At 59.9% G+C, this 23,041-nt stretch overlaps 10 protein-coding genes across 10 annotated transcripts; 3 read left to right on the top strand and 7 right to left on the bottom strand.

Annotated features, from left to right (window-relative positions):
• Positions 1–195: 195 nt before the first annotated feature.
• On the top strand, positions 196–3,524 carry PMR1 (uncharacterized protein; the record flags this gene model as incomplete). The annotated part of the gene is made up of 4 exons (XM_060602133.1): positions 196–922; positions 961–1,317; positions 1,374–3,154; positions 3,222–3,524. 4 exons carry the CDS (start codon positions 196–198, stop codon positions 3,522–3,524), a joined length of 3,168 nt encoding a protein of 1,055 aa, XP_060458557.1.
• Positions 3,525–3,697: 173 nt separating this feature from the next.
• Positions 3,698–5,711, bottom strand: CcaverHIS019_0509190 (uncharacterized protein; the record flags this gene model as incomplete). The annotated part of the gene is made up of 7 exons (XM_060602132.1): positions 3,698–3,830; positions 3,870–4,089; positions 4,124–4,691; positions 4,749–4,832; positions 4,866–4,958; positions 4,987–5,418; positions 5,451–5,711. 7 exons carry the CDS (start codon positions 5,709–5,711, stop codon positions 3,698–3,700), a joined length of 1,791 nt encoding a protein of 596 aa, XP_060458556.1.
• A 146-nt stretch (positions 5,712–5,857) lies between these two features.
• On the bottom strand, positions 5,858–7,415 carry CcaverHIS019_0509180 (uncharacterized protein; the record flags this gene model as incomplete). The annotated part of the gene is made up of 5 exons (XM_060602131.1): positions 5,858–5,878; positions 5,922–5,930; positions 6,038–6,158; positions 6,199–6,362; positions 6,393–7,415. 5 exons carry the CDS (start codon positions 7,413–7,415, stop codon positions 5,858–5,860), a joined length of 1,338 nt encoding a protein of 445 aa, XP_060458555.1.
• A 242-nt stretch (positions 7,416–7,657) lies between these two features.
• Positions 7,658–8,728, bottom strand: CcaverHIS019_0509170 (uncharacterized protein; the record flags this gene model as incomplete). Its single annotated transcript, XM_060602130.1, has 2 exons — positions 7,658–8,360; positions 8,460–8,728. 2 exons carry the CDS (start codon positions 8,726–8,728, stop codon positions 7,658–7,660), a joined length of 972 nt encoding a protein of 323 aa, XP_060458554.1.
• Positions 8,729–8,990: 262 nt separating this feature from the next.
• On the top strand, positions 8,991–9,759 carry CcaverHIS019_0509160 (uncharacterized protein; the record flags this gene model as incomplete). Its single annotated transcript, XM_060602129.1, has 2 exons — positions 8,991–9,457; positions 9,678–9,759. The coding sequence occupies 2 exons, from the start codon at positions 8,991–8,993 to the stop codon at positions 9,757–9,759; spliced, it is 549 nt and encodes a 182-aa protein (XP_060458553.1).
• A 259-nt stretch (positions 9,760–10,018) lies between these two features.
• On the bottom strand, positions 10,019–13,151 carry CcaverHIS019_0509150 (uncharacterized protein; the record flags this gene model as incomplete). The annotated part of the gene is made up of 3 exons (XM_060602128.1): positions 10,019–11,614; positions 11,649–12,065; positions 13,098–13,151. 3 exons carry the CDS (start codon positions 13,149–13,151, stop codon positions 10,019–10,021), a joined length of 2,067 nt encoding a protein of 688 aa, XP_060458552.1.
• Positions 13,152–14,506: 1,355 nt separating this feature from the next.
• Positions 14,507–16,034, top strand: CcaverHIS019_0509140 (uncharacterized protein; the record flags this gene model as incomplete). Its single annotated transcript, XM_060602127.1, has 3 exons — positions 14,507–14,924; positions 14,955–15,064; positions 15,105–16,034. 3 exons carry the CDS (start codon positions 14,507–14,509, stop codon positions 16,032–16,034), a joined length of 1,458 nt encoding a protein of 485 aa, XP_060458551.1.
• A 66-nt stretch (positions 16,035–16,100) lies between these two features.
• CcaverHIS019_0509130 (uncharacterized protein) lies at positions 16,101–17,284 on the bottom strand (the record flags this gene model as incomplete). Its single annotated transcript, XM_060602126.1, has 3 exons — positions 16,101–16,688; positions 16,725–17,090; positions 17,138–17,284. 3 exons carry the CDS (start codon positions 17,282–17,284, stop codon positions 16,101–16,103), a joined length of 1,101 nt encoding a protein of 366 aa, XP_060458550.1.
• Positions 17,285–17,542: 258 nt separating this feature from the next.
• Positions 17,543–19,278, bottom strand: CcaverHIS019_0509120 (uncharacterized protein; the record flags this gene model as incomplete). Its single annotated transcript, XM_060602125.1, has 3 exons — positions 17,543–18,720; positions 19,032–19,145; positions 19,248–19,278. 3 exons carry the CDS (start codon positions 19,276–19,278, stop codon positions 17,543–17,545), a joined length of 1,323 nt encoding a protein of 440 aa, XP_060458549.1.
• A 1,208-nt stretch (positions 19,279–20,486) lies between these two features.
• On the bottom strand, positions 20,487–22,736 carry CcaverHIS019_0509110 (uncharacterized protein; the record flags this gene model as incomplete). The annotated part of the gene is made up of 3 exons (XM_060602124.1): positions 20,487–20,703; positions 20,737–22,268; positions 22,311–22,736. 3 exons carry the CDS (start codon positions 22,734–22,736, stop codon positions 20,487–20,489), a joined length of 2,175 nt encoding a protein of 724 aa, XP_060458548.1.
• Between the last annotated feature and the right edge of the window lie 305 nt (positions 22,737–23,041).

Raw genomic sequence — 23,041 nt, 5'->3', positions numbered from 1 at the left:
GTGTTCACCGCCAGTACCGCAACATCTCTTACCACATCTATCTGCATCCCCATCGCCGGCCATCTTATTTTATCCTACTGCACCCACGCGTCGCAAGCTGAGCACGGTCTCGTTCATATCTCTATTCGGTCACAATCGTATCCGACTTTCTCGGCCTCCACCGCGCACACCCCTCCACGTTTTGCCCCTCCTCCAATGGACCCCTCTCTCCGCGCCTACGCCGCGCCATACAAGCGGCGCATGACGCCGCCGCCCAACGGCCCCAACGGCATGGCACGCGGGCGCTCGTCCTCACCGGCGCCCGGCGCTTTGAGCCAGCGCGGTTCGCCACATCCCTTTCGGGACGATGACGATGGCGATGTCCCGACGCCCTCGGCTGGGTACGCGTACTCGACGACGTTGCGGCGCATGTCGTCTCCAAGCCGCGTTCTCCGGCCGAACTTGAGCATTCATGACCTTTCGAATCCGTACGACGGAGGCGCGCCGGCCGAAGCGGCCAGGGCGTTTGACGACCAGTCCACCCTCGGCAAGGTGACGACGTTTATACGGCGCGTCACTGGACACCGCGGATATGAGGAAGTGCAGGCTGATGCGCGCGAGGCGAGGGAACGCGCCGAGAGGCGGTCGCGCGAGACGCCAAGCGCAATCTACGCGCACAAGAGCGTCGAGGCGACATTGGCAGACTTCCACACCGACAAGGAGAAGGGGTTGGCAAGCTCTGCCGTGCCCGCTCTCGTGGGCCAGTATGGCATGAACGAGTTCGAGCTCCCACCTGACGAGCCGTTGTGGCTCAAGTTCTCCAAGCAAGTGTATGAGAACCCTCTCATTCTCCTGCTCCTCGGCAGCTCTGTTCTATCCGGCCTCATGGGCAACTATGACGACGCTGTGTGTGTCGTGGTCGCCGTCACCATCGTACTCACAGGTGAGTTAGACTTTTCTGAGATCCAGCTGAGACGTCAGTCGGATTTGTACAGGAGCAGCGCTCCGAAAAGTCGCTAGAGGCACTCAACAAGCTTGTGCCGCACTACTGCAATCTTGTGCGCGACGGACGCGCGCACACCCCGCTCGCGAACACGCTGGTACCCGGTGACCTTGTTACGTTTGGTGTGGGCGACCGCGTGCCCGCCGATATTCGAATTACGAGTGCTGTGCAGCTCGAGATTGACGAGAGCGCACTCACGGGCGAGACCCGGCCGGCACGCAAGAACACCGAGATGTGTGACAGAGGCGAGGGCGAGGACACGCATGGCGAGGGCGGCGGCAAGGCCCTCGGCGAGCGGCACTGCATGGCGTTCATGGGAACGTTGGTACGGAGTGGTGAGTCGCGGCGTGCAGCTGCACAATTCAATTCATTGAAGCTGAGCTGACTCCAGGACACGGCAGCGGCATCATCGTCGGGACTGGCAAGGACACCGAGTTCGGTGTCGTCTTCTCGATGATGCAGGACGTCGAGGAGAAGCGCACGCCGCTCCAGCTGTCGATGGACGAGCTGGCCAAGCAGCTCTCGATCTTCTCGTTTGCTGTTATTGGCGTCATCGTGCTGTTGGGCATCTACCACAGACGCTCGTGGCTGGACATGTTTACGATCGGCGTGTCGCTCGCGGTCGCCGCCATCCCCGAAGGCCTTCCCATCGTCACCACCGTGACCCTCGCGCTAGGCGTACTGCGCATGTCGAAGCGCAAGGCGATCGTTAAGAAGCTGCCGTCGGTCGAGGCACTCGGCAGCGTGTCCGTCATCTGCTCCGACAAGACGGGAACGCTCACGCGCAACGAAATGACCGTCACGCACATATACGCGGTCGACGACCTGACCGACCTCAACCCGCAGCTCGCCGCCGCGTCGACCCTCGGGCCCAAGCATCCCGACTTGGCTGGCTTTGCGCCGAGCGCGGCGCTCCTCAAGACGGCGCAGATTGGCGCACTCTGCAACAACGCGTACCGGGACAACGAGGGCAAGAATGTCGGCAACGCGACCGAGGTCGCGTTGCTCAACGTCCTACCGATCTTGCGAGCCGAGGACGAGCGAAAGGGCTTTGAGCGCCGCGGCGAGATCCCATTCACCTCGGAGAGCAAGTCAATGTTCGTGAGCGGCAGTCTGAACGGCGGCACCGACATGGTGTACATGAAGGGTGCTGTTGAGGCTGTCCTCGCGCGGTGCAAGTACTACTACGTGACGGACAGCAGCACACCAGCGCTTGACGAGACCACGCGCGCGGCGATCAACGGCCGTGCACTCGAGGTCAGCAAGAAGGGACTGCGCGTCATTGCGATGGCGTACGGCTTTGCGCGCGGCACACTGGGCGAGGACGAGGGACTCGTCTTTGTAGGCTTCCAGGCGATGCTGGACCCTCCGCGCCGTGGTGTCGCCCACGCTATTACCGCGCTGCACGGCGCTGGCGTTCAGGTCGTCATGATCACGGGCGATGCCGAGGCTACAGCACTCGCGATTGCCCGCGAGCTCGGCATGAAAGTCACCACTGGCGAGGGCATAGCGTCCTCGGTCATGCTGGGGTCTCAAGTTGAGCAGCTCACGGAACGTGAGCTCATCGAGCGCGTCCCTGGTATCACGGTATATGCTCGCACGACGCCGCGGCACAAGATGGCGATCGTCAAGGCGTGGCAGCAGCGCGGCGCCGTCGTCGCCATGACGGGTGATGGAGTCAACGACGCGCCAGCCCTCAAGATGGCGGACATTGGTGTCTCGATGGGCAGGAGCGGCACGGATGTGGCCAAGGAAGCGGCCGACGTCATCCTCGTCGACGACGACTTTGGCAGTGTCCTTCCCGCAGTCGAGGAGGGCCGGTCCATCTTCTACAACATCCAGAACTTCCTTTCGTTCCAGCTCTCGACTGCTGTCGCCGCACTCTCTCTCATCACGCTCAGCACGTTTTTGGGACTCGCAAACCCGCTCAACGCCATGCAGATCCTCTTTATCAATATCCTCATGGACGGACCGCCGGCGCAGGCGCTCGGTGTCGACCCAGCCCGCAGGGAGGTCATGTCCCTCCGCCCGCGGCGCAAGGACCAGAGCGTGCTCAGTCGCCAGGTCATGTTGCGCGTCATGTTCAGCGCGGCCCTCATCGTCCTCGGCACGCTGTATGTATACGCCAACGAAATTAGCGACGGCAACATGTCACGTCGGGACCGGACGATGGTGAGTTGGGTCGTGACCAAGCTCTGGTTCATATTGCAGTTGGCACCCACGCCACCGCTGACTCCAGACATTCACCGTCTTTGTCTTCCTCGACCTCGTATCCGCCCTGCAAAACCGCGGCGTCTCGACATCTCTGTTTGGTAACCGTATGCTCTTCCTCACTGTCTCGATCAGTTTCCTGTGCCAGCTTGCACTCATCTACGTGCCACTCCTGCAACACGTGTTCCAGACGCAGGCACTCGGCGCACGCGACATGTTCATGCTCCTCGGGCTGGCCGCGACGAGCATGGGCGCACACGAGGTGCGGCGGTGGTATGAGAGAAAGATGGTGCTCGACGAGCTCATGGAGGCCGGGCTTGGGATGGCTTAGCCGCTTAGCCGAGGGGTGCGGCAAATGCTTGTCGGACGTAGATTGCTAGACCATGTATTGGATGCTGGAGCGGGGAGCGGGGAGGGCTGGCCAAAATAGTGTGCGTACGCTACCAACGTAGCGTGGTAAAGGTACAGTACAGTACATGTACATCACACACCAGTCATAACGCATCACCCATCGGCATTCCGCAGCTCGGGCGGCACGTATCCAAGTCCAAGGAATCCGAGGATCTCGCGCTCGCTGTCCAAGTTGACCTCCTGGTTGGTCGCGATCTCGATCAGTCCCGCGCGGAACTTGTACCCGCTGGAATCAGCAGAACGCAAAAAGCGAAAGGCGACGCACCGGTCCTCAGCCCAGCGTCGCAGGTCACGCTCAAACATCATGCTCCCTGACCAGCTTAGCACTGCAGCCGCATACCGCGAGGGCGGGGCGCAGATGAGGTCGACGCGGCGATGCAGCCGCGTTTTTCCGGGCAGGCAGAGGATGACGAACGCCTTGTCGAGATTGTCAAAGTTTGCGCCGCCGTGGTGTAGCGGAGTGCCAGTTTCGCGCTCGGAGAGTTCTGCCATCAGCGCTTCCAGCACACACAGACGCACGGAGCACATGCGTAATGATCCCGAAGCGGATTAGCCGCCGGAGCAGCGCGCCTAGTACCGCGGCCGTCTCGTTTCCTTTTGGAGGGCGAAACACGACGTCGACATCAGACGTCGTTTCCTTTCCCCGCCGATAGCTGCCGGTGATTGTCTGCGCACACCCAGGCGCAAGGGCTTCGAGGTGGTCCGCGACAACGGCGCCAATCTCTACGACCTCGGCTCTGGGGATGGGCGTATCCAGCTCGTCCTTGAGGTTGAGCCAGGCCGATACGACCTCCTCGCGCGTCATTGCCCCCTCTTCCCGCCTTTGGCGGCGGGCACGCTCCTCGCGCGCGGTCGCCCGGTCGTATTCCCACCCATCACCACCATCTTCTAGAATTGGGGGCGCATCAGTCCGCGAAAAGTACAGTCGCACATCCTCGAGATTGCGGCAGCCAGCTCGCCACAGCTCAGCCGCAGTCGAGTGGCCAACAGACCAGACCGAGGAGAACAGCCGCAGTGCTTGGAAACGCGGTGACGCCTTGATCTCCTCCGCCTCGGCGATTTGGCCTGTGGTGAGATACTCCTCGATCTTGTGTCAGCCGCCGCTTCAACACCTCCATCATTCATTGCCCTCCTTTCAACATACGCGGTTAGCTACCTTGGCCCCAACATCGACTAGCTTGCGCGCCTCCTCTCCACTCTTAATACGCCTGGGGACGCTCTTGATGATCTACATCAGCCGATCCAGTATACACACACTCACAGCCATGCTCCGCCGATAACTTAAGACGTTGGTGTTGAGCTGCGCGAGCTCATCGTACTCGCGCTCGAGGTAGATTGGTTTGATCGCGTCGATCTCGTCAGCGTATCCATTGGAAACACACAATGTCCTGGTTCGGGCATGTCAGCGGTGACGGTCGCTGGACGGCGAGGCGCGGGATGGTGCGGAATCTGATGTCTGGAGGGTAGAGGGTGATGTCCAAACTGGGGGAGTCGGTTCCCGGTTCGGCTCCGCCCATCTGCAACGTCCTGGGTGACGCGCCTTTGTGATGCTTCGAGGGCGTAACTGGTGGCGCGACTTTGTGATGCTTCGAGGGCGTAACTGGTGGCGTGGGGGACAGAGGTCGCTTGGGCCCCGATGTAGATGGCGGCTGTGGTGTCGTTGGCCCGCTCACGATCTCAACGGACGCACTCCGCCGGCGCAGAGGGATTCGGTAGTCTTTCCGCCTGGGGAGGGAGGGAGGCATATCCCCGGCTGCTTGTGCTCGAGAGTACGCATCAGTAAGGAACTCGGCGCGGAGGATGGGGACCGTATCCTAATCTCAGTGCAAATACCGTGGATACTTACAACCGCATTGCCCAGAACCCTCTCCAACCGCGGACGCCCACGAAGTGCGGTAATGATTACTTGCGCGTCTTCAGGTCGCAGCGAGCGCTCGCCACCAAGCGCCTCGATCTGCGACACGGCCTGTGCCATGTCCATTTTCGCCGGCACCACGAAGACCGATATCTCCGCGAGCAGCGGCGGAAGCGCTGGCCCTAGCCCTTCGGGCGTATGGTGGCCCGATGACGACGACGTCGCGCGGTGAAGTAGTGGCGGCCTTAGCATGGGGAGCTGATGCGAAGAACAGATTGTACGAACAGGAGAGGTATCTCTGTGACATTCAAAGCTATGACGCGCGCCGTGCCTGGTTGAGACGGTGGAGGTTGTTTACAAGATGGCCCGGAGAAGAAGAACGGGAACGCAAGCTGCTCCTAGACTGTATCCAGCTGGAGCTGAGATGGTTAGCGCTATCGCACATGGAACCATCAGACTCACAAGGTCAATCTGGATAGGGTCTAGCGGAGCGGGTAGCACTGAGTCGATCTCGCCATCCGAGTCGTCAAGGCAGTTGAGGGGGGTGATCGCGTCACCAAGGAGGTCCTTAGGGCCACCTTTTCCTCGGCGGTATCGACCGTTTTGATGCTTGGGACGAGCTGGCCGCGCGTGTGGCGCTTGTACCAAGGACCCATTCGCCTTAGGGGGAACCGGAGCGGGCGCTGGCCAACGCCAAGACTGTCAGCTGGTCAGCTGGTGCCATCTACCATTAGCTCACATAGATTGGCCCAGTGTGGATCGCGGGGACACCTGAGGCGGGCGCTGGAGGATGAGCCGGATGTTCGGCCACAAGGCAACCCGCGCGTCCCAGCGGAGATGCCTGGTCCATGACCCCTCTCCGCGCGACTTCCAGAACTTGGGCGGGAGGTCGAACGGGAGGCGCTATCGTCAGTAGGTCCATACAAAACTTACGGTGCGTGTCCAGCGGATGTCAGCAATTACAGAGTCTGCAAAGATGCGCCCGTAGAAGAGCCACTCTGCGCTCCGATCCACCTGCCCGGGAATGGGCTTGAGTACGTCAGCGGCGGGGATGCGAACTTCGTTAGTCGGGATGATAACAGCGAGTCGGACCTCATTCATCCCGAGAGCGAGCTCGCGTGCGATGAATGCGATTGCAGCGTCCAGGTGAGTCGTCGCAGAGATCCACGGACTGGGCTCCTCGGTTTGGCCGAGGATGTGCTTCGCAGCCAGCTCGCGCACCCCAAGGCCGAGGTTCCAGCGTCTACCGAGCTGCGCAGCGTCCATCGCCTCAACGTAGGCGTTTGGACTGAGGGCACGGAACATGGGCGCCGAGAACCCCGAGGCCGGCGTGCCATCCCAGACGAGGCCCGCGTTGCTCTTGTAGTGGTGCACTCGGACCACGGGGCCAGGTGGGCCTGTAAGGAAGGAAAGCAGGGAGTGGTACGTGATGTTGGACAGGTCTGGTGGACCTCGAATACCTGGTGCAAGGCCATGGAGACCAGCACGAAGGGGTGGTGCCAGCTGACGAGCACGTATGGTCTCGGACTCGTGCTGCAGATAAGTGTGGCCCCATCGAGGCGCTTGACCGTTCGCTCTAGGCACGCCGTTGGGGAGGAGGTGAGGGGGTGTGTCGCGAGACGACCCATTCGTCTGTGCTTGAGGAACGGCCTGGGGTCGCACTGGGAGAGACGCAGACGACAGTTCGGTGGCATGTTCAGCCTTTGCAGACGACCGTTCGGTGGCATGTTCCGCCTTACCGCAGTGTGTTTTCACGCGCCCCTTGTCGAGGTCGCGAACGGCGCGGCGCATGCTGGGAGTCCAGTGCTTGTCTTCCACCACTGGAGTGGTGAAGGGTGGGAGGAAGGTACGCAGAACTTGGGGGATGCCCTCGGTCCACTCGTCCGAGGGGAGGTTGCGGACGTGCTCTACAAAGGCCTTGAGTGGAGAATGAGGGAGCTGGAGATCAGCATCCATGATAACAAGCTTGGAATGAAATACTACAATGGTAAAAAAGGCAAGACCAAGGAGCAAAGTTACAAAGTCAAGTGAGTGGTTAGTTGTTGTGAGTGAAAATGACCCCAGCCGAGCAAGGTGAGTCGCTCTCACTGCAATGGGCGTCGCTGCTTCTAAAAGAGTCGACAACTGGTAGTAGTTAACTGTTCGCACTCACATACACTCCCACCGTGTTAGAGACCATGAGTGATGAATATGCATGTCTATGCCTGAACCTTGTCCCCAACCTCCGCCTTCTTGGCCGCCTGGCGGTTGGCCTTGAGCGCCGTAGCCCGCTGCTCCTTGCGGCGACGTGCGGCCCGCTGCTGCTTCGCCTCCTTCTCAGCCTGCAAGGTCTTGCGGTCCTTGACCTGGACCGCCGCCTCCTCATTCACTGCCTCGCGTCGCTCGATGGCAGCGGCGGCGACCCGCGCGGCGCGGTTCGCAATCTTGCCCTGCACTTTGAGGTCCGCCTGGACGGCCGTGGCGACCTCGGCACGCATCGCAGCCCGCTCGGCAACCCGCGCCTCCTTGACTGGCCGCGCGCGATTCCGCCGAGTGTTCAGGTGCTTGCGCTCCAAGTTGGTCGTAAAGCCCGCCGGCCGGTCAGCCCAGGCCATAATGTCGCGCTCGGTACGCTCCTCACGACCAGTGGTGAACGCGGTCTCGCGGCGGCTCCGCGCAGCCGCCTCGCGAGAAAGGCGCTCCTGTCCGCCGAGCCGCCTCAGCCCTGCCTGGTCCAGCGCGGGGTCGGTGATGGCTTCCCACCGCGCAGCAAGCTTGCCCTCCTCCTGGATCACCCACATCGCGTGCTTGCGCTGGTGGTGCGACATCCTGGCGAGCGAAGTGCCAGGAGTCGCGTCGAGCCACGCCTTACGGACCAACCTCTGCGACTCGAGCACGGGGATGATGCGATTCTTGAGGTATCTGGCGTCAGCCATGGCACAGAGTTGCAATGTGCAAGCTATTTGTTGCGCAACGACACAAGGAAGGCCTCCCGTCTTGCCAAAGTTCCACCACACTCACCCTGCCGACAAGAACGGATGCCCCTCCGGGACGGCGACCGGCTCGACCTCATCCTTGCCCTTGCCCTTGACCTTCTTCATCTTGTACGCGACGGGCTTCTCCTCGCCCTCTGGGGTCGAGGTCGCGATTCCGTCTGCGAGGATCTCGCGAAAGTGCCGCGGGCGCTCCTGGAGCATGCGGCGGACGAGCGCAAACGCCTCGCCGCTAGGGGTTGGAAGCGGAGTTGGCTTCTGCGCGAGCTGGCGCAACAGGCCGAGCGTTGGGTTCATGATTTTGGGTGTGTTGTAGGACGCGGGTCGCGTTTCAGTGCCGAAAGCTCGAAATCTCTAGGTGGGTGAGGTACCAAGTCGGCGATTCCGCTTTTTTCCGCCGGTGGCACACGGGTCGATTCCGACTTTTGAGTGAACCCAACTCATCTCATCAACAGCGAACAGCGACGACGAGCTCGACGACCCCGGCATAAGCTTCGACACGCACGACTAGCGCTACCTCTTCCCCTCCCCTCCCCCCTCTCCTCCCTGTCCCGTCAACATGCATCTCCTCGGTCACCACCTCCCCGAGCACAAGGCGCTCAAGGTCGCCCTCACGGCCTTCTACGGCGTCAACCAGGCCGTGGCGGCCCGCCTCCTTGCGCGTCTGCAGATCCCCGAGCGCGCGCGCGTCTCCAGCCTTACTGAGACGCAGGTAACTGCGCTCTCTGCGTATCTCTCTTCGCCGACGTCCTCGGCGGCGCCGGGTCCCACACCCGTGGCTATCGAGAGCGGCGCGCAGATGCCAAACGCGCGCGGCAAGGGCAAGGAGGCCAGCGACCCGCTCAACACGCTCCTCATCGAGACTGACCTGCGCCGCCAGCGTCAGGCCGACATCCTCCACCACCGCCAGATTGGGACGTACCGTGGCCGTCGTCATGCCATGGGCCTGCCAGTCCGCGGACAGAACACGCGTAACAATGCCTCGACTGCCAAGAGGCTCAACTCGGTCAACCGCAAGGCTTTCTCGTGAGTAACTTTGGGATACCGCGCTAGGTTGAGAGAGTGGGACGCGCAGGGCGTCAAGAATGAGGGTTTAGTTGTCTGTTGCCTGTCGAGCTGCCATAGCCCTATCGATTCCCGGCTTTTTTTTATTCATCTTCCGGCGTGCCGGCGTCAAGTGGGGAGGCTTCCCTCTCTCCCAATGGCCTGCTGCTCTCATCGCTGCTTCGAGCTCGCTAACTCGCAGGACTCAGATCTCGGCACCCCTCTTCAACGCCCCCGTACCTCAGCCCCCTTCCAACATCCTCACGTTGCTTGGCCGGCAATAGGCCAGCATTTTGTAGACATAGCATGCACTCTCATCACACAGGCTGCGAGCTTACCCAGCAGATGCTCTGCTGCAGAACAACTCATGGCCGACCTGCCGACCTGCCGACCTGGCGGTGCACTCTTGGCACCCTTCAGAGCTCAGCATCAACACAACCCGCCAACTGCTACAGCCGCACACACAATACATGCCCTGTCATGATGGTTCCGTTTACGAATCCGCGAGAAGTGATACAGTACAGGTCTTGGCGCCGCCGTCTACTACTTGGTGGTGCGCGACGCAACGAAGACGCCGGCAATGACGACGCCCAGGAAGCCGATCGCCGCCGGCAGTGCCATATCCTTAGGGAGAACGCCGAGGATGAGGTCGTTGGGGTCAACAATGTTGCGTGCGTGGACGCCCGTTGCACCGTAGGTTGGCTCGTGGGCAGGGTCCGCGCGAGGGTCCTTCAACGTCTCCGCAGGGTCGCTGACGGACACGGACACCTCGGGGAGCTCGGGAATCGTCTCAATCTTCTTCTCCGGCACAGAAACAACCTTGGCCTCCTCGGCCGCTTCCTCAGCCTCAGCTGCGGCCGAAGCCGCGTTCAGACGGATGGCCTCCTCCCAGTTCTTGCCGCCGTGGACGGAGAGAACAACGCGAGATGACTTCTGCCCACGAGCAACGCTGACGGCGTCGGCCACATCGGTGTCGGCGGTGATGTCAACAAGATCTCCCTCGTCGTCGTTATAGCTGAGAACGAAGCAGGTCGGGTCGGGGACAAAGGCGTTCGAGTCTGATGACGGTTCAAAGAAAGGGTCGACCTGGAGCTTGCCCAGAACAATGTCGCGAAGAAGGTCGTAGCTGTCGTGACGAGCCTGGAAGCGATGCGTCCGCCCAGATGGCGTCTTGAACTTGAAGACATATGTGCCGTCGTCCTCAGGAAGTGCGGGCGGGGCAACGGAAGACGCAGGGCCCTTGTTGAGGCCAATGTCGGAAATATTGTCATTTATGGCTGAGGCCGAGTCGCCAGGCATCACCTCCGAAATAGGTGAAGTGACAGACAGGCCGCGCTGGTGCAGCTTTGACGGCGTGTCGTGTGACGAATGGCGCGAGAGAGCCGACACCGAGTCGTCCTCTGGCGCTCCTTGGTTGAGAGTGTCGAAGAACTTGCTCCACATTGGTCCACCGCTCTCGCTGCCCGTCTCCTCGTTCATAGAGTCGATCTGCTCGAGCGTCGCGTACGTGAGCTTGAGCACGTCGACGATACCGATCAAACGGCCCTCATCCTCGGTGACGACCGGGAGGTTGAGGTAGTGGCCGTTGTGCATCTTCTTGAGAGCGTCTTGGACGATCATGAAGGGAGGAGCAGTGTCTGGGTGCGGGGTCATAACACGCACGACGCTGCAGCGCGAGGCGTCGAGGCCGGCCGCAATGACACGCAGGACAATGTCCTTGGAGGTGAAGATACCGGCGATCTTCGGAGGAGCGCCGGGGTTGCTCATGCCGGAGAGCGTGCTCGTAGCCGAGTTCGCCTCGAGGACACAGACGGCAGTCGTTCTGCGGTCCTTCATGAGACGGGCAGCCTCTCGCACAGAGGTGCGGGGAGTGACTGTGGGTGGAGGAAGGCTGGTGTCGAGAACCGACATGAGGTCCGGCTGAGCCATCTTGTCGCGCAGAGCGTCGACGTAGGCGAGCATTGCCGCGGCCTGGGGATTGCTGTTGAGACCAGGACCAAGCTCGCTCTGAACACCGGCAAGGGCGGCCGAAAGCTGGTTGGTTGCTGACGAGCTGCGCTCGACCTTGGCGAGCGCGTCATGGAACACCTTTGTAATGTCAAGGAGGCCAACAACATCACCGTCCTCGTTGCAAACGGGCTGCTGTCAGCTGGCACCGAGGTCGGAAACTCACGAGATGGCGGAAATGGCGCGAAACCATGAGCTGGAGAGCCTCAGTAGCGCTAGTTGTGTCGCGCGTGACCATGGGGTTGCGAGTCATGATGGTCGAGACGGCGGTGAGGCGAGGGTCAAGACCCTCAGCCGTGACGCGGAAGGCAAGGTCCTTTGCGGTGAAAATACCACTGAGGCCCTCCTCCTCGTCGACGACTAGGACACAGTCAGTGCGCTTGGCCGCGCACAGCTGGGCGGCATCGGCGACACTCATGCCCTCGGGAACAGTTAGGGCCGGACTGGGGCGGAGACCAGCGACAGTGCCTTTGATGTTGCGCTTGGAAGGGCGCTTGAAGCTCGACGGGGTGCCATCCTGCTGGCCTCGGCCACCGCCGGGGCGCTTGCGGGAGAGCTCATTCTCAATCTTCTTGCGCAGAGACTGGAATTTGTACGACATTTGTCGGACAGTAGAGCCGCGCACGAGTTTGCCAGAGGTGGTCACGTCGGCGCGAGACAGGTTCGAGTGGTATTTGGCAGGGTTTTCAGGCGATTCAAGCGATTCCGCAAGGCGTTGTTCGTCCGATGGGGGCGGTGGCATTGGCATGGTGTTTTTGCGGCGGCGCGGTTTGTCCAAGTCGTTCGGCAGGCCCGGGTACAAGAGGTTCGGGTTGGATTTGGACGAAGGGAGGCCCGGGACAGCATGGTCGAGGTGTTGCGAGGTGCGACGTTGGCGGTCCGGGAGAGGTTGAAAGGGGGTTTTTGGGGATGTCGAGTGGAACGAGGCCGGCGGTGTGTCGAGTGGTTTTTGTGTTGTGCGACCGCCGTCGAAAAGGAGGTTGTTGTCGAGAGGTGACATTGGAAGTGACGCGTGTAGTGGTGGAGGAGAAGAGGGGAAAGTCTGAGCGTCGTTCCAAACGAGGGATGAGCCACGCAAGGGCTGTGGGGGAGGAGAAGAAGGGGAGGAAGGGAAATGGGTAGGGGGAGTGGGGAACGTAACGCTGGGAAGAGGAGACGAGCGGACTGGTAGGTCCATGGGTAGTTTGTAACGTGGATGTGGGGGTTTGAATCAAGATAGCAAGAGAAAACCAAAGAGTGAGTCGAAATCATTCAGTTACGAGGTGGGCTGCGACAACGATCCGTGCACCATGACAGCGGTTGAGCCATCTTGTCAACGCCACCTCATCTGAACGGGTTCGGCTCCTGCTCGATGCACTCATGCACTCTTTGCTTGGCGTGCCGAGGGCGGAACAGAGAACAATGAACAGTGTGGGGGTTGTCGGCACGACCCGGTGCAAACATTCCCGGTCGTCCCCGTCCACGTCCGACCCACGATCGCCGGGCTGTGCAAGTTGCATTCTGCGCCGCAGATGCGGCACAGACTTGGTCACAGCCGTGTCCTTGACCCCAGTGATGGTAGAGATGGGAGGAGGGAAGGGTGTGTGGGAGGGTGAGGGAAGGACTTGGGACTTACCTCGTCACGACGATTCGTCTTCCTACGGGGCTCGGATGCGGGAGTGGACGGCATGCTTGGTGATCCTGGAGCGCTCTGCAGTCCACCGTTGGGAACGGGGATTCGGGACATGGAAGAAGAGAAGAGAAGGGTGCGAGTTGGCTAGGTTTATTTTAGTAATGAATGTGATATGGAGGTGTGGGTGGGTGGTTGGGTGAGTGTTTGTGTTTGTTGACGTTGAAAGTGCGATTGCTGCCAGTTGGGGTCTTACGGTGCGTGGGTGGAAAGGCGCAAGGTCAAAGGGGAGCGGAGGTGGCTTGGGAGGGGCGTGGGCCAGTTGTGAGTTTGTGGTTAATCGCACAAAGCCAGCAATCTTGGTTCAACTAGGTTGGTGGCCATTTTCCCTCGGCCTCTGCCTCCGCCTCCCTCTTGCTTCCCCTTGTCGCCGCCCAATCTCGTCATTTGTCTCCTATTATCCAGCCTCCCAACCTTCCATCTCATCTTCCCACTATCCCATCTCTTCCATCTCTCACCTCCCACTTGCCTCTTCCCTCTTCCTTCGATGTCATCTCAACTTAGTGTCCCTGCTCCATTAACGCCTCCGACTCCTGCAGCTCGGGCTACGTCCTCTGATCTCCTCTGTTCTTGTACCCCTAGCCAACTAGCATGAGTATTCTCAAAGGCAGGTACAAGTCTCCAAGGTTTGCGCTTTGCTTTCGAGGATAAGGGGTACCTTAATCCCCTGGTTCGGCTCTTGACGGTTCATCCGATGAACATTTCTGAAATATCCCCTGAGTATTACCCTAGATGTAAACCCTCGTTGTAATCACCCAATCATCCCAAGTTTGATCCAACTTTGTAGCGTGGCCAAACAAAAGTCAACAACCCCAATGTCAACATGAAGCCTGGCTTCACCCAAGGTCTCACTCCACAGCTCTTGTCCATTGAGAGTCGTTCAGTTCATCATTACGTCTTCAGGCCTCAATGCCGAGATCAACCGAGGACAGCTGACCTTGACCTTGGTTCATAGTAGTTGCCCCCACTTCCAGCCATCTGCAGATGTAAACAAATCGTCTTCTGAGCTGTCGACCTGATCCTCAGAGGTCACAGGTGAGGGATGTCGGGAGCGCCACAAGTCCATCAACTCGGAGCTTCCTACGAGTCCAACCATCTCACCACCAGCCAGTCCGCGCAAAAGCAAAAGATAAGCCTCGTGTGGGGCTCGAACCCACGACCGAATGATCAACCGGACTAACCGCATTAAGAGTCATTTAATCTACCGACTGATATAACGAGGCAGCTAATGAATTGATGGAAAAACCGTTCGGCCAGTGACTATATAAATTGGCGCCACAATCTCATATCCGATATCCGACAGTGGAAATGAGCCAAACAATTCAGGAACTACACCTCTCAGATCTCCTTCACCCATGACCTCAGTCGCGTATATCTGGAGTGCTGAACTCCAGCGGGCGGCAGACAAGCTGCCCGCGAACGTTGGCCGGTCGAGCCTCGTGCATGGCCTCGTCCGCGCTCTGGGCCTGCTCGATAATCCGCCTGACCATCGCGACACTGTGAGGGAAGGTGTGGATGGGCAAGGTGCGGGCAGCAACGGTGGACACAATGATGAGGCTTCGCGAGATCCCGAGGTCACATGGCTTTGTTCTGAGAGCGGACCGGGCGAAGGGAAGGAAGGTGGCGATGTTGAAGACGATGACGACGAAGACGATGAAGACGACGATGAGGAACTGACGGATCCACCAATACACGGCATTCGCGTGGTCCCACCAGACCTCTCCTTCGCAACACCCACCGAGCTACGACGCTACCACGACCAGCGCTATCTCGGTAAGCTCTCTAGCGAACACTCTGACGTAGACTATGTACTCCAGTCGTACTCTGGAGACAACTCAGACTCTGGTTCGAGCGCGGACGACGACGATGACCGTCCGACGAAACGGCGCCGCGAAGCAATGGGCCTGGAAGACGTACGTCTACTAAATAACCACCTGGACGAGCTGATAACAGGACTGTCCCCGTTTCCCCGCGTTGCGAGCTTACGTTCCCCTCGTCGCCGCAGGCACACTTACAGCCTGTCGCCTACTCGTACAGGGAACGGCGAAAATGGCAATTGTATGGGACGGGGGACGGCACCATGCCCTCCGCGCACGCGCTAGTGGATTCTGCTACGTGGCCGACGCGGTGCTCGGTATCCTCCTCCTCGCTCGAGAGGGCGTACCCCGTTCCCCTGGGTCTAAAAGACGGGCGCGAATCCTTTACTTGGATATGGACTTGCATTACGGCGACGGTGTCGCGACGGCCTTTACGTCTCCAACCCACTTCCCTTATCCTCTAAGAGGACGGCCACGGGCCCCACAAGTCTTAACGCTGAGTGTCCATCACCAGAGTCGGATATTCTTTCCTCCTGGCGCACCTGGTCTTACGCCAAGTGATACGCCACACCCGTTCTCCTTGTCTCTTCCGCTCGCGGCGTTTGCCCATCCCTCGACGTATGCGCGGATGTGGCGTTGCGTCGAGATGGTTCACTCTGCATGGGCACCAGATTACATCGTCCTCCAGCTCGGCGTCGATGGGCTGCCGGGGGATAGGATTGGTCAGTGGGGGGCATGGAGCCCGCACGGGGAAGGAGGGAGTACCTGGGTCGTTGAGCAGGTTATGGCGTGGGGTGTACCCACTGCTGTACTTGGTGGAGGAGGGTATGAGCATGCGAATGCGGCGCGGGCTTGGGCACTCGCCACGGCCGCAATTGTGGGGACGGATATTGGGACGGATACGGACGTGCCGGACCACGAGAGTATCGAGGCTTACGCGCCCGCGTTTACACTCGAGGTGCCCGAAAGTAATGTACCAGACGAGAATACTGAGGAGGCGTTTGTGGAGGCCGAGCGGACGTATGCCATCTTGTCGGAGCGTATCCGCGAGATCGTCGCGCTGTAGAGCAGTATCCATGCATGTGACATGTTGTATAAATATATGATTCTAGCTCATCTAGCCCGCCAAATCCTACTCATGGCGAGCAGCCTGCGCCTCGCACCATGCCCACACCGTCTCCCCTGCTGCAGTCCCAGCCTCAGCCTCGAGATCGACCCGCTCCCTTCCTCGCTCCTGGAAACACCAAACATACCCGCCACTGAGCTCGCGGGCAATGGGATCCGCGACCTCAGCGGCCCAAATCTGGTTGAGAGAGCCGATAGTTGCCGTGCACAAGACGAGCTTGAGCAGCCAAGTGAACGTGTAGCTCAACCACTTTGCAGTCTGGAGGTGCATGAACAGGTTGGTAGACACTAGGCCCGGATGCACGGCAATGGAGATGATCTCTCCGGGAGCAGGGACGCTGCAAACCCCGTCCTTGCAAGTCGGCCCGTAGTGCGCGTGTACGTACTTGGCAAGCGCGATGATGGCCCACTTGCTCTCGCTGTACTCGAGCCACACATTACGATCAGCTCCGCTGTCGAGGCCGGCATAGTCAATGCCACCCGGAGGAGCCTGAATGTGTGTGGCAGAGGCGAGGGAGATGATACGTGCGGGCCGGGGTCGTGGTGTGCGGAGGAGGGGGAGGAGGTGGGCCATGAGGCGCTGGTGTCCGAGTACCTAGGGGTCAGCTGTAACTTGGATCCTGGATCTCACGTTAGTGCCAAACTGGAGGGGATAGCCTTGCTTCGTGCGCCCATTCATCCCCATAACTCCGGCGTTGGCGAAGAGCACATCGACGCGGTCCACGCGCTCAGCAATCATGCGTGCAGCCTCATCGACAGAGTGGAGGTCGGCCAGGTCGCATGGGATGTGCTCGAGCGTGCCGACACGCTCCTCGTTTACTGGGGTGTACTCCATTTCAGAGAGGACGTTGGCGACACCGCCGCGTTTGAGATCGGCAATGGCCTTAGCGGCGCGCTCCGCCGATCGGCAGAGGATGAGGACGCGCGCGCCGCGAGAGTAGTAAGCCAAAGCAGTTGCGTATCCTGTACCACTGTTTCCGCCCGTGATCACGATGACCTATCATCAGCAAGGACGGGGGGGGGGGGGGAAAGGGGAGCACTCACACGTCCCCGCTGGTCGGCCATGTCATTGAGGCCCCAGTGCGGACGGACCCAAGGGATGAACATCAAGCCGGTGTGCCAGACGGTCAGGATCTGAAGCCACACCGAGGCGAAGAACGCCGCGATAGGGTTGGCGGCGGCAGTGGACATGTTGCCCGTAAGGATTGAATGAGGTAATGTTGAGGAAGGAGATGTGGTGGTTGGAACATTCATTCACAAAAGTATCGTGTCACATTCCGCAAGATGGTATATGGCCAGGCACCGGCAACTTGTCTGATTACCATTTTAGTTTGTAAAATAGTGGGATACCCTCTAACCACTGCAGCTCCCCGGAGCACTGTTTCATGCAATGCATCTCGAACCCGAAGCACGTACAGACAAGAACCGAAACTATGCAAACTTGCAAACTTACAGGCGGGAGGGGCGGCCGAAGGGGAGGAGGTCGGTGGGGCCAGCGAGCTCGTTAAGGTTGATCTCGCGGATCTCACCGCCGCGGTAGTCGGCGCCGTGGGGGTTGGTGGGGGCAAAGGAGAAACGGTCGGTGAACTGAGTGGGGCGGCGCTCAATGAGCGCAAGCACCTCGCGGCCGAGGTTGGGCGCAAACTTGAACGCGTGGCCTGAGCAACCAGTCGCGACAAAGAGGTTGGAAAAGTCGGGGTGGTAGTCGACGAGCCAGTCGCCAGTCACCGTGTCGCAGTACCAGCACATGCGGACGTCGGCGAAAGGCTTCTTGGCCAGCTCGGGGTAGTGGTCACGCAGGTGGGCGCGGATGGTGTGGACGGCCTCGGCGGGAAGAGTACCGAGATCGGCGTCGGACGAGAGCTTGGTGCGGGGAACCGAGACGTTGCTGCCAAACGCGCTGGCGCCGAGCGACGAGGTCCATCCCTTGTTGTGAATAGCCATCTTGACCTGGCCGTCGGCAGTGGGAGGGAAAATGTAGAACCCATTGTCGAGGTTGAAGACGACGGGAACCTTGGACTGGATGGCGGCCTCCTCAGGAGTGAGCTGGATGATGCAGACCGTCTGGCCCGACGCGACGATGGGCGGCAGGCGCGCGGCAACAGCGGGGTTCTCGAGGAGTCCGGGAGTCCACGCACCCGCGGCAACAACAACAAGGTCGGCGGGGATGACCCTCCCGTCCTTGAGGACGACGCCAGTGACCGTCTTGCCGTCCTTGGCCTTCTGGAACGACACGACCTCGGCGCCAGCGAGGATCTTGCCGCCAAGCTCCTGCACGCGGCGCAGGCCAATCTCGATGGACCGTCCAGACTCGGCCCACCCGCCAGTCACGTTGTGGTAGCCGACACGGTCGGGGAACGCGCCAGTCACAAGCTCGGGAGGGAACACGCCCTTGATGTCGGCGCTGCTGTTCTTGGCCCGAGGCTCGAGGTTGAGAGCATTGCAGTTCTTGTACGACTCCTGCACGTACTGTGTGCCGCGCGGGTCCGAGCCCGACAGGCACATGACGCCGCTCTCGTGGTAGCATCCCTCCCATTCGGGGCGCTTCCACATCTCGACGGCCTCGACCGAGAGGGCCGACAGCTCGGGGTCGGCGTAGTCACCCGCACGGATGATCTTGTTGATGTCTGGGGTCAGCGGCTGTTTTTGGAGGCTGTCGGAGAGCGTTTGCAGAAACTTGACTCGGGGCACGTAGACCCGCGGCTGTCGGGCCAAGGACTGAGGTTTGTCACCACGACCTTGCAGTCCTCCCAGGCGCTTTGTTGAGCCCAGAATTCTGACTCGAAAACCCCAGCTGTCATACTAGCGGAGCGCTTCGACCCATGCTCGATGCTCGCCACTCAGTCGGCTCCTACTCCCCTCAACCTATGCGCCACCCTCGGTGTGTCATGTCACCACACCTCGCCCTTCCACATCTCAGTCGCCAGCTCCAACTCACCAGTCGATGCGGCATCCGGCGCCGGCACAGTCTCGCACTTCTCGAGGATCGTGACGTCGTACTTGTCCTTCTCCGTCTGGAGCATCCAGAGGGCGGTGGACATGCCGAACACGCCTGGGGTTAGTGCCCTTGTTCTCTTGCTGGAAAAAATCGCCCCACGCCAATGCGCCCATCAGATCAGATAGGGCGGCGCCGACGCTCAACGCCGAGACATACCAGAACCGATGATGACGACCTTCTGCGACATGGTGTATGTGGGGTAACGGGTAACTGGGAGAGAAAGGAACAGCGTCGATATTCTTATGTCTCCCCTCTCTGGCTTTCTTGAGCTGGGCCAACTGGGCCGGAACTGTGTCGGCCCATGAGGGGATGGTTGAGTCGGGCGGGAGATAGGCGGCTGGGACAAACTGGGACAAAGAGCGCTTAGTTGCAACTGGAGCTTGGCCATAATCTCAGGCACTTGCCGAGGGATAAATGTACGTAACAACATTATCATCAATTTCCTCGGAAATCCTACCATCAATATTTGCAGAATGTAACAAAGTTGTAGATGCATATAAGAGGCAGTATGTTAGGATCCTGGTTCCCTGCTCCTGAGAGATACGCAGCTCTTTGTTCATTTCGTTCTGGGCGTTGCCGACGCAACCCGACGCCTCTTGCACGGATCAATTAACTGATAGCGCCGCCGGCCCTCCTCAATCAAACACCTTGTTCAACCGTCCATCATGAAAGGGTGCGCTATGCTATCCCAGCGCATTGTCCACTGCGAGATGTACCAGAATCCTCAGGAGCAGCGTCGGCCAACAGATATCGGTGCACGATTCCCGTCTAAGCGCCCTAGACACAATCCTACCCCGCATTGTGTATGCTATCATGTTGCTGGTCGCGGATTGTGGAACACTTAAAGAATCCGAGGAGACGTGGCCGTGACGCGCCGGAATTCATTCTTCTCATCGCTCTCATCTCATCTGGCGCCGTGTCAGCGCAGCCTGTGCTCCTGCCCTTCCCTCTCTCTCTCTCTCCCTACCTCTCTGTCCCTGTCTGGCTCGTTCAGCTGTCCGCTGACCTCCGCGGACGCTCTACTCCGTTCTCTCCAAGTCTCAATTCCTCGTGTTCTTCCTCGGCCCTAAGGCCGTCGTCAATGCCAAAGGCGTCGTCCTCGCTGTTGAGTGTTGAGTGTTGTTTGGTCAGTCAGTGAGCCAAGCGCTCAGTCGGTAAAATGCGGCTGTTGTCGGGATCGGGATTCTGGCTTGGCGAGGCACGCGACAATACCCCGTACAGTGACCACATTCAACGACCTCCACCTCGCCCGACCCACTTGCAAAACAAGATTGAACAGCGAGTAGTGACAACATGGTAATATCTATCAAGGCAGGCTTCTCCCTTCTACGCACTCCACAAGTAGCCTAACCCCCTTTACACTTCTACTCCCGCTTCCCGCAACCGTTCGCGCACCTATTCCCGCTCCTTGTCATCGTAAGCAGCCCAGCGGCTCAACTCGGTACGCATCGCCTCCGTCCTCTCCGTCGTCGACGGGTGGCTTGACCAGCTCCACAGCTTGATCATGTCGAGAAGCGAACCCTCCCCATTCCCGATCTCCTCGAGCGAGGCGATGCTGCCCGCAAAGTTCTTCACTGCCTTCCGCGGGTCAAAGTACGCATGAGCGAGCACCCTATATCGTCAGCACACCCTTCCTAAGACCCACCTCATGCCGACAAGGTCCGCCTCATACTCGTGTCGCCGCTCAAAGCCGACGTGCCCGAAGTGCTCCTTCATCTCCTCGGCCGTCGTACGCCCAAGGCTCGCCAAGGCATCGTTGACAGCGGGACCCAAGAAGATCGTGAACGGCCAGATGATCGCGCGGATGATGTCGACCTGCAACCCCAGAATGGACGGCCACAACACCTGCTGGTGCGACAGAGTCTCGAGGTGGTGCGAGAGTAGGAGGTGACCCATCTCATGGGCGAGCACCATGGCCAGATGAAGTGTCTGCTCCTCTGTTGGCGGAGCGTGAGTTTGCAGCGGCGGTGCGGTCGAGAATAAACCGTCGAGGAACCCTCTGGGTTTGGGTGGCGGTGCCTCAAACTCAGATGCTGTGTTGTGTGCAAGGATCTCGTCCAGCAGGCCTGTGAAGATGACTATGCCACCCGCACTCTTGCCACCGAACCCGTACGAGAACGCGTTGCAGTCCGGCGCGTCCATGAGCATGACATTGTACGGCGGCCCGACCTCCATGTTCTCTGACCTCGCGTCCTTGGTGCTGCCTGGTAGCCTTGCGTGGAGGCGCGCAGAGGCGCGAAGCCGAGGCCGCAGCGGGTACTTGGATGGTGGAGGCCAAATGCTGTCTTCATCGGCGTCGATGGGCCTGCCCAACTCGCCACCGTCAACGCGCTCGACGGCGGCAAGCACGCCAGCCTCGAGGCGTCGAAGCGTGCTCTGCACCCACTGCCATCGCCAGTCATTCAACGGCACAATGGGCGGGGCAGATTTCTCGGGCGTTGAGAGCAGGTTGATGACGCTCTTGTACCAATTTGCGCCCTCGAGACTTGCGGCGACGGCCTCCTCCTCCTCGGTCGTGAGCAGAATTAGCCGCCACCGCCCTGTGACAGGCACCCGCTCCAGCGCCGTCGCCCAAACACCAAGGAGCAGGAGCACAGGCATGAAGAAGAGCAGAGTGACGATCCACCGCGTCATGTACAGTCGGTCCTTGAACATTCGCAGACTCGTCCAGTATTGCCGCAGTGCGTCGACCTCGTGCTGCTCCTTGGTCGAGAGCTCGTTGTAGAACCGTACGCTGACTGACGGAAGGGGTGGTAGGAAGAAGTACCCACGGCGCAGGCTGGCCGCCATGCGCTTGACCCATTTGGCGTGGGCACGGGTATTCTCGTCAACGTCCTCAGGCTTGATCGGCTGCTTGTCGCGCCATCTTTCGCGAGTTGTCGCTCGCATTGGGAGCACGTACGCAATACGGCCGTCGGGTGAGATGAGATCGCCATTCGGGGTCTCGGGCGCCTCGACCAGTGAGATCGCGTCGGCCTGTGTAAGGGAAATGCCTTTCTCCCCCTCACACCACATCTTCCAAAACTCCTCGGCGTCGGGCGACGCCTTTGGGATCCGCTTGTCCTTGGCTAGCCAGTCGACGGGCCTGCGGAACCGGAACATGGCAAGCGTTCCAATGGGTAAAAACGAGAGGAGCACTCTCGACAGGCCTGTCGCAAGTGTGAGCAACGTGGTTCCCTTGCGCATGAGCAACGGTTTGCCAACTTGGGTATTTCATACCTTGAGAAGAGCGCCGAGGGCCGGCACGAGAGGGAGGGCTTGACGGCGCGACGTTGCATGGAAACCGCGTATCGTCCCCAACTGCGGTACATTCCGAATCAGAGCCCCGACGCCATACGATCTAGCCCCAAGAAGCAGATGTGTACTTGGTCGACTCGTCCCGAAAGCTACCCAGCTGCGCCCAAAGTGCAAGGGCGGGGTCCCAACCGAGGCTTGTTGATGCAGTCGGGGCTGTATCCATTGCGCGTCATATTTCAACTTGCCCTTGAGCAGAAGGGTGTAGCTGTAGTGCTGTGGAGGTGGTGTTGGGGGAGCGCGAGTGGATAGAGGGCGGCGGGACGATGACGCGACAGCGTTGGGTGATGGCCAGGCTGGTCGTGGCTGCAGAGTGGGCGTGATGGGGAGCCTGATGGAGTGTCGGAGCATGGTAGAGGCTATGAGTTGAACATATCAGGGGTGATTGAGGTGGTAAGACGAGTAGTAGGGTAGTGTAGTTGGTAGTTGGGTTGAATGGTGATGTGAGTAAACCGAGTGGAATCAACAAGGACTCTGAGCTGTCTAACTGCAGTACGTGTTAATGACAGAGTGGGTCAGTTGTAGTCTCAGCTTCGGCACTCTGCTAACGCGGACATCGGCACACCACACCCAAAACACTCGTGCCTGGTAAGCCCAGACCAAACCATCACAAAGCATTACAGGAACAATCCTATTACGGCATTTACAACTACATG

This window comes from Cutaneotrichosporon cavernicola, assembly GCF_030864355.1.
Source record: "Cutaneotrichosporon cavernicola HIS019 DNA, chromosome: 5".
In the NCBI taxonomy this organism is placed as follows: Eukaryota; Fungi; Basidiomycota; class Tremellomycetes; order Trichosporonales; family Trichosporonaceae; genus Cutaneotrichosporon; species Cutaneotrichosporon cavernicola.
The sequence above is the reverse complement of the archived record's forward strand: the minus strand, read 5'-3'. Positions and strand labels throughout refer to the sequence as shown.